Genomic DNA, 10,241 nt, shown 5'->3' with positions numbered 1-10,241 from the left:
ATATAATTTAAATATCCAATTAAGAAATAATTAAAAAGCTTGAAGTTTATTTTATAAGTTATACAATGCATATACGTTTATACCTTAAAAGTTTAATTATTTTTTTTATTAAAATACTAAGCATTCAACAATATTATTGTATTCTTTTATTAAGAATTTTAAGTCGAGAAAATTATAAGTTTTACTCGCAATTATCTTCATAATTCTGACATAAATTTCTGAAGTCACTGTAGTTGGGCCAATATCGAATCTGGTATTATCTGTAATTGCTGGCTTACTATCGATACTCCGAGGAAGTCTGATTACCTGCAATTAACTACGAGAATCAGGTCACAGATAACGATGCAGGTAACCACAGCCGATGAATGGAATTCATCAATTTAATTTGTTGCCCCTGCATTACGTATCGTCTTTCCCTCACAATACAGGTCAGTTTGGAGGAAGTCTATTCCGTTGTAAAGTTCATTTTTAAATTAAAATATTTCCGTTATAGCACATTATTAGTCGTTACTTTTTTAATAACTGGTAGGATTGTAACCTGTTATGTGACGATATCAAGTACCAGTACCTTTCAGATGTCCTCCTAAGCTCTATATGGTCAAATGAATTGCTTCTTCTGACCAATGGGATGCTGTTCTGTTTTCTTACCTCCAGAATCTTCCGTTTCTCCGCTCCTGTATCTTGTTATGTTGATTGACTTTTATAATAATTAATTTTGTGACAATTTCCTTCAGAAATTTACTATTGCCTTTACTCTACTAATTTTAATATTTACATTTATATACTACTCTCTTAATTGTTTAAAAAAATATATTTATTGACAGTTCAAAAAGCTTGTTAGTACTTTATTATTGTTTTTTTTTGGCAAGAATTAGAATTATTTGTTTAATTTATTTTAACATTGGATCAATATAGTGAGCTTTTTGCCCAATATCCATTTCCTTATTCTTCTAAAAATAATAAGCAATCAACAGTAAATTAAAAAATTATATGTTGTATTTCAAATTATAATTTAAAAAATAATTACTAATTATTTAATATAGTTTGCTATTTAAACGGCTTGTTGTTATTTGTTCAATTTGCAAATTTGAAACGTTTTTGATATAAGGCCAAAAATGTAATACTAATTTTTGTAGAAGATTGAAATAGGTATTTCTGTTATAAATGCTGAATAAACCTAGTAATTTGAGGCTCTTTTGCGTTGTGACTGTTTGTCCTAACAGTGCTGTCACGGAAATGATATTGTAAGGAGTGTGGCAGTGTTATGTTCAAACGGTAACAGTAAACCTAACCATAATTTGTGGACAGCCAATTTAAAAAAAAAAAAAAATTAGTTATCCTTCATATTTTGATATGATAAAAAAATTCAATTATAATCAAAAGACTGGTCTAATATTAAAACGATTATACGAAAGTAAGTTTACTGCCGCTATGTTTTGCCAACTCTTACGTCATATCTAGTGTAAAAGTATGCATAAATTTTGGTAGAAATTAAAGTTTATATTTTTTGTAAAACCTCTCTTTCTAAAAATGTTTTGTTTCTCATTTTTTTTTTAAATTAACATTATCGTCTCGTGTGGTGTCACTTCACAGGGTTTTCTCATTTTTTATTCAAAAAAGTGTGTTTTGTTTTTGTTTTTCCTGAAACATTAAGTGAAAATTGATATGTTGTTGAAGCAAGATAATATTAATCTCTATTGATTATACATTCTTTTGAATATTACTTTAATGCATTTTATTCATAATTTCACATTATCCGGATTAACTCTTTATTCTACATATACGGGGTTCTGGTGTATTTTTTTTTTAAATGCAATTAATTCTGGTTTTTCAATATAGACAAAATCTTTATAGTTCAGACAAATCATAGGCCTTCATGATCATAGCTTTGTAAATTTAAACAAAAAATGGGTGATATAAGTATTAACTTTTGATATAATTTATTCAGTTTATTCCATAAAATTTAATATAGGTTAATATGATTAATCCTACGCTTGAAAGATATATAATTGTTTAAGGCTCCCTTACCCCCGGTGGCTTTGTACCCCGAAGACGATATTAAATTCCCTTGTCTCTAATAATCCCAAAGTCCCACAAAGCAGTCACATTCCTCAACCCACCCTCCGTATTCAATCTTGCGGATAATTATTCCTTTCAAACTCTAAGCCTTATGACTGAAATATCGGGGGCCTTGAAAGAAGAAAAAGTTATTTTGTTTAGATAGACTAAGACCTTATAAATGTGGAAGCGAGATGGGAAGAATAGAGTTAGCTGAAGGGAAAAGTGGTTTCGGTCTGCATCCTTTGTACTCCCCCACGAATGATAATCCGCCCTTTCTACTGCCTCTGAGAAAACCCAAGGATCATCTCATGTTTCTCTACCCCCGTCGGTCGTGTTCCCGTGCGCTATCTATATTTATTATTACAACCCTATCCATCTTATTTTTGTATTATACGGACTATAATAATAATAATAATAATAAATATTGAGCAATGATGTCCCATAATATTGTAATAGATAATAATAATGATAAGCATAGTCAGTATTCATTAATATTAAAGATTAATAAATGAATGGAGTATGGTCCGGGTGCGGTAAAAAAAACTCAAATAGTAGTTTGATTATAGTGTTAATTATAATGTTACTATTACCCTTTTCATTTACTATTTACAACCTTTAATTTTTCTTATTATATCTTACTTTTTTTTACATTTTATACCCCTGTTATTTTACACTTATGTTTCTTCTTCTTTTTTCCCCCCCTTTTTGTAACTATATTGTTTGTATCTTTTTTAGCCCTGACGAAGCCCTGCAACGTGGGGCGAAACGTTGGCTCAATAAAATAGTATAATTATCTACTATTTGAGTTTTTTTGACCGCACCCGGGCCATATTCCATTAATCTATACACACGGTCAATCAATAATCTTCCATTAAAGATTAATATATTTTAGCCTCACTCTTGACCTAGGTCCGTGTAGGTGCTACTTCCGGTGAAAACCGAGAATAAGTAAAATTCCTAAATAATAATAATATAATATTATAAGTATAGTCACAGAAAGGTTCTCTGAAGCTCTATTGGGATGAATCAATAATTACGGCCATACAGTACGCCACTATAAGCCAGATATCCTCCTTATAGATCTAAGAAATAAAAAAGCGGAACGATATTAATATGAGCTCAACTGTGGGAGAAAAACTGAGGAAATAATAGGAATTGGCGATTGAATTGAAGGAACTGAATCATCTGGAGGGTTTTACCACTACTCCAATAATTATATCCAAAGGTCTCGTTCCAAAGTCCACAGTGGCAGGCGTGAATAGCTTAGGAGTAGCCTATCGGTGTGCTATGAGAGGCTCAACAGTCGGTTCTGTTAGAAATTTTTTAAATATATAAAAAAAAAAAAGAAAGAAAAAATAAACAAAACTATGAAGGTGGTTGGACTTCTAGCCCCCCACCTCAGATACTTGACCCGCAAAATCAAGAAAAACAGAGGGGAAAAAAATTTATATTCTTTATTTATTCTGGATTGATCCTTTTAGAATAATATTACAGTCTTCAAAATTAAGCTTTAAAGCCTAAAAGTAAAATAGAAATATAATAATGAATAAATATGAAAGAATAAAAATGAAATTATAAACCATTATAAAATGGAAATAATGTATTTGAAAAGATAAAAATGAACAATAACAATGAACTGAATATATGAAAGTAGAAAGTAAAGCATAAAAAAAGCAAATAAAATAAAACCATATGTCATATCATAACTTCTGATAATAAATAAATAAATAAAAAAAATGATAAAACTCAAATACGATTAAACAAAAATTATAAATGAAAAGGTGCATTTCTGTTAATATACATATTTACAAGTATAAACGAAAAACTAAAACTTCAAATACAGAAAATATAGAAAGCACGATATATTTTTTTATTATTATCAATACGGTATAATAAAAAAATATATAATTTAACTAATCATAATCTTAAGGAATAATCCAAAACATTTAGTAAAAAGAAAACGAAAGGAATAATGTTGATTATATGAGACTATACATATCATGTTACATAGTATAATGGAAGAAAATTAAGGAAAGATAATTGGAACCAAAATGAACCATGCAACAGCGGATCCAGATATGACACATGCGCACTCCCTTGATTTAAAATTTTGTCCTCCTTTTTAAATGTATCCTCCATGCTTTTATTCTTATCAAAATGATATTTATTTCATAAAGAAACTAGTGGTTATTGTATATTTCGAAACTCATTCTTTCTGAATAAAAAAAGGAAATAATCCCAAATGACCCTGATAATCAGTTCAATAATTTTACCTCTTTCCTGTTAATTATTTTTGAGGTTCTTAAGGATCATTCAATAAGGCAACGATTCGCAACTTAATATTTCACTTAGTTATGCACTAAAAAGAAAATAGAAAGCAATTTTTTCGAAAAAAGAATTTCTTTAAGTGATTACTAAAAAACTACAATATACATAGTATAATTTAAGATTAATAACTGGTCCGAGGGTGGATTTAAGAGGGTGGTCCGTAAAGTTTCCGACCCAACAAAAATACAAGACATTTTTTCTGATTTTTTTTTTTAACATAGTCTTCGGCGTTTTTCTCTGCAAAATAATTGTTCACGAAGGTATTTGCCTCTTAATTTGACGAAAATATCTGTTCTCCAAGCGCAATTTTTAGATGAGGAAAAGAAGTAAAAAAAAGAAGTTGCTTGGTGCTAGATCTGGTGAGTAAGGGGGATGGTCAAGCAGTTCAAACCGTAATTCGTGGATTTTCGCCATGGGAACCGCTGAGGTGTGAGAACGGTGCGTTGTCTTGGTGAAATAGGATTATCCTTTTCTGCAAATGTGGCCGTTTGCCCGCAAGTTCTGCCTTCAAGCGATGATGTGTAGAATGCTTCAGTAGTGGCTTTCTTTTTTGATTGTCGATTAAAATAACTTCATGACTATCCCAATAAACAGTCATCACCTTCCCAGCCGAGAAAAGAGTTTTTGGAGCCGGTTCCCTCTTTGCAGTCCACTGTTCGGACTGTATTTTTGTTTCGGGCGTATAATGATGTATAAAAGTTTTTCCTAAATTAATTAATCGGCCCCAAAACTCGGATTTATTGCGCCTAAACTGCGCCAACAGAGCGTTGGAAATGTTCACTCGAACACATTTTTGGTCTAACGTGAGGAAACGCGACACCCAACGTGCGGACGGCTTTCTCATATCTTTACAGGGATGGGAGCATCGCTGGAAGAAGTGTGTAGAGTTACAAGGAGACTATCTTAAAAAAATAAAAATAAGAACAAATTTATGGTATTTTTGTTAGGTCGGAAACCTTTCCGATCACCCTCGTATTTATGATTTTTAATTATTTTGTTGTTGGTATTTAAAAAAGATCTTAGTTTGAATTCTATTGTGTATTTTTCTTTTACCAAGACTGTTCCATATGAAGAGTTACTTTGTGGTATTTACTAATCTAAAATATTCTTGTCAATCTTTCAGAATGCTGATTTATTTTATGCCAGTTATGAGATGTCGTGTTTAATATCTCAATTACCTTGAATAGCAAACCTTTTTTAACATGGTTTGTCCCAGCTGTTCAAATTTTGAAGGTTGTAAAGCCTTCACCGTAACTAGATCCTGTCCTCTCAACACAGACCTATTATTTACTTGCGTTAACGAGGAGCTGATATTTTTAGAAAAGTGAAATCAAGATATCGCTTAAAGGTGTGGCTGTCGATAGGATCAAATTTTCTCAAATTAAATTAAGTTTCTTTATATTGTGTAGAAATTGTTTTGTTATTATTTAATCAATTTTTATTATATCGGTTTAATACTTTATTTTTTATAGATATAATATTTGTGAATTATTTATGATATTTTATTTTATTTTGTCATTATTATTTTATTAAACTAATTGTTGATAAGTGATTATAGTGTTGGATAACTTGATTTAATAGTTTTAAAAATAAATGAAAAAGTGATGAATTTAATTTGACTAAAATGTTTAGACCAGCAGTCTGCAAAAATTTTAATAGTTGGAGGTGAATTTGTATTTAAGATTGTCCATGATGGCCGGGTTAGCAGAAACGTTGGACATTTAAAATATTATTAAAGAGTGTTTGAGACTTAAATGGCTATAATTTATTTTATTTATCCAATATAACCAGTCTCGATGAAATGATAAGATTGTATATAAAATATTTGTAATCAATTTATTTATGCTTTTTTATTTTATTTTTATCATTTTTCTTTTTAATTAAGTTTTTACTTATGATATAAATGATTACATAGAACTCTAGTACTTATTGTCTTTGATTGTGGCTGCCTGCATTATTATACTTCAATGATTAATATTATATATTATGTTAATAAATCAAGATAAGATACTATTGCAGACAACGTAATATCTATTGAATTTCTGTCCACTGATTCCAGCAATTTTTTTCTAACGATAAATTTTCAGGAATGTAATAATGCATTTTATTGTTTGAGCTCAAATTTAAATTATAAAACATTTTTTAAAAAAAAATATAGTTTAACTTACTCATAAATGAAAGATGGGGATGTTATCCATTCCCTCCTATTATACTGGCTAGAATACATTTTATTATTATTTAAATTATTTAATTCAAAATTTTGCTTATCTCAAGTTTCAAATTTTGATTTTTTGTTTTGTAATTTAAATTTTATTAATTTTAGTTATTTTTTTATTCATTCCTGTATCATTTCACATTATTTTTGAAGAGTGGAACTTAAGTAAGTAATAAGTAATAGATTGTAATATTTAGTTCAAATTGTTAACATCCAAATTTCAAAAATTTTACGACATGATTTTTCGTGGTCCAATTACTTGTTAATGACATTAATATTTTGTATGCACCAGAAATATACCAGCATTATTTTTTCGTTTTATCAAATCTTAATGTTAGATATTAAATTATATTCTCATTATTATAACTTGTTGCCAATACGTCAAGCTTTACGATGTGTTTATATCAATACGTCCTTCACTTACTTTGGGTCTGTAGTTGTTGAGATGGTAGAAGATACGCGCAGGTCATGATGCAGAACGAATTGCCCACAATGACATTCCAGCTTCGCATATTACACTTATGTGGCTTTTACGTTGTAACCTTTACCTTATTTTTCACGTTTTTTATCCTCATTGACAATATGCAGAATTGGGCTAAAGTTAGTTGATAAACAATAGCCAAAATTGTCATGGATACAATATATATCAATGAACTATTAATAAATAAACGTTTCATGCATGATAATTTTAGCTATTGTTTTCTACCACGAAAATATTTGGCCAATTATGTTACCCTGTACTGATTGGAACATTATTGTATCCTATATTTTTTGGGTTTGTTCAAAGAAACAGTCTTTATTATTCAAAGTTATTCTATTTAATAAGAAATTTGTATATTAATGTGACAGTGAATTTGTTGATCTTTGATTGAATTTTATACACAGTTCAAACAAGAACCCTGAGTATATAAAAAAGAGGAAGGTATATTTTGCGCGATACATTTCATTCCTCCAAAGCATTATGTCGTTAGTTAATAGTTGGATATGAGGAATAAGGGAAATAAATAAGTAATTAAAATTTTCACTTAATTTTCTTTAATTAATTTTTTTACACTATTTGTTGAATCTCTGGTGTCCGAACCCGCCCTGATACATAAATTCAGTGGTATCTCATGGATCATTAAGGTATGTGTTAAGAATGCTGAGGAAATTGTGTTGAAAATTTGGTATGGAATTTGGTATTTTTTTTCATTATTCAAATGAATACAGGTTTTATTTACAGGTTGCAATGTACTTAGTATTTTATTTAAATAGGTTAGGGTTGTACGGTGTCATCATGTATTCGATGACGTATTCATTATTAAATTAAAACACACTCTTGCAGTTCTGGTTGTAAATGTATGAAAAATACTTTTGGTGTGTGTGTGTGAAATTGTACACTTCCCATAATAGGAATTGGGATATTCATCCATTTTAATTGTAGTTCCGTTTTATTTTATTTATTCATTTTTTTTTTTTAGTCTGCTTCTTTACTCGAATATTAAAAAAAAAAATTGTAATTTTTTTTCCCAGCCTAAGTCCCTGATATTCCAGGGTCTATTTAATGTTGATAAACGATTTTTTTTTTTTTAAAAGAGTTGAAAAAACACATCGCCACTTTCCCTTTTAGTGCGAAATTTGAAAAAAAGTTTTATTTTTAATTTAATATATGTATTAATTAATTGTTTGAGAGTGATTAATTTTAATAATAACAAAACTTTAATTCTCCAACGTTTCGACCTTCAAGCCATTATCAAGAAGACAAATCTAAAAATTGTTTTCATATTATTCCCTCACCTATAACTCTATAAAGAAAAATATTTCTTAAACATACCTCATTTTCGATTTGTCACATTTGATTAAAGAACGTTTCTTACTTCCAGACCAATTGCCCATTGGCACGGCATATTGATATATATTGACGATTGTCAAATTAATATCATTACAGTTTCCTATTAAAATCTTATAAAATGGCTATTTACTTATAGAAATATATAATTTCAATGCATCGACAATTATTTAAAAAAAAAAAAAAATCGCCGATTACACACGATTACACTATTACTAATAAATCATATCCCCAAAAGATTAGAACTCTAACACCTAATTACAGAGCTTAATTTATTACATTATATTTTTATTTTTATTTTATATTTGATATATTCTATGGATTAAACCGTAGACCATGGTTACTTAGTGGTAGCCCTATTAGCTTTGGGGCAATTTATTTGACGTCCTCTGCAGGGAATGTAACCTCAGTTTACGGTATTATCTTTGAAAAACGTTCAATTCAAAATATTTTTGTCTTTTTGTGAGATGTAACCTCTTTTAAAGAGCAGCTAATTAATGATAATTAACGCGTTGTTGAGAGACTGAATTAATTAAGTATTTAGATTAAATTTCTAGTAATTAATTGGCTTCCAGCTGTTACAAAGAGGTATTGGGAAGACACAAGGGAGAGGGTTACTTTTATTTGACGTGGCTTGTTTGCCGTCCTTGAGCAAGTGTTGGTTCAGTTCAGTCGGTCCCGTGTGGTCCAGTGTGAAAGTGTGCTGTAGTGTAGTGGAGATGGTGTTTAACGTATGATTTCGGATATCTGTGGAGTAAACTTAACTGCAAATGAGAGTTGGTAAAATGTTTTCTTGTAATTTATAACACTACTATCCTGTTTCTAACATATTAAAAAAAAAACTGGTTCTTTATTTGAGGACGTTTTAGCCGTTTTTTTTTTTTTTGTTCAACATTGCATTAATTATTTTATATCCTTTTGTCCTTTTTAGGTTCAGAGGCATAGAAACAACCTGATATGTCTATAGAGCGTTGTAAAACATTTTGAAATCTGAGTTTTTTTACCGCTCTTACTACATATACTACTTTCTATCTCAATAAATTAACTATAATATTTTATTGATGATTTTTAATAGTAATGGTATCTCGTTGGTTTCGACCTTTCTAATAATTGATTTCTGAATGGATATTCTTCTGTTTTCCTTTCATTCTCTATGCTCTTTCGTGTCTATTATCATTCAATTTCTTTCTTTAAAATCCCTTTCATGTATAGTTTTGAAACAGTGTGCAGTCTTCCATAGAAAACATCATTTTCTATAAGCCTTTTACAAAGGTCTTTAAAAAAAAAAATGGTCCATTATCTTTTTACGTCCTGTAGTCATAATACTTTCTCCTATGGCAGGTTGTATATTAGTTCTTTGCATTTTGTAAATTTAAAAAAAAAATGACTTCATTAAAAAAAAAATATTTTGTTTATAAAACAATACCATAAAAATAAAATTATAACAATTAAAAATAAGCTGAAGAGGTTGTTTTTTAGAACGCACTTATTTCAGGTTATACCATATATATTTTTCCTCGTATGTTGCCGGTTTGATTACACTATCAGCATGTGGCATTATCAAATACACAAGCCACACGATTGACATTCTCTTTTGTTTGCCGTTATGTTTGTCAATACAGACCAGCTTCCGACCTTGGTTTGCCAATTGCACCGATGACTTTGCATATACGATGTCACTTTTACAGCATCGTTAATTTTTGTAATTACTTCCCATTAAGCAAGATGTAACACGCGACAGTTATAGGCGTCGTTTTAGCTGCGTGACATCAGTGTTTTCGTTCCACTTGTTTCTCGTCTTAGTTCTTT

At 29.6% G+C, this 10,241-nt stretch overlaps 1 protein-coding gene across 6 annotated transcripts in view; it reads left to right on the top strand.

Moving 5' to 3' along the window:
- Nucleotides 1-10,241, top strand: part of aPKC (protein kinase C iota type) — a gene marked incomplete at its 3' end in the record, with an annotated part of 341,811 nt that overhangs the window by 132,889 nt on the left and 198,681 nt on the right. The window contains 1 exon segment of one of the 6 annotated variants that reach the window (XM_067049556.1): nt 9,076-9,212. In XM_067049556.1, the coding sequence (XP_066905657.1) occupies nt 9,203-9,212 (10 nt within the window). 6 annotated transcript variants of the gene reach the window in all.

The sequence above is a fragment of the Halyomorpha halys genome, unplaced genomic scaffold (genome assembly GCF_000696795.3).
Source record: "Halyomorpha halys isolate HHAL.00 unplaced genomic scaffold, Hhal_1.1 Scaffold270.1, whole genome shotgun sequence".
Classification (NCBI taxonomy): Eukaryota; Metazoa; Arthropoda; class Insecta; order Hemiptera; family Pentatomidae; genus Halyomorpha; species Halyomorpha halys.
The sequence above is the reverse complement of the archived record's forward strand: the minus strand, read 5'-3'. Positions and strand labels throughout refer to the sequence as shown.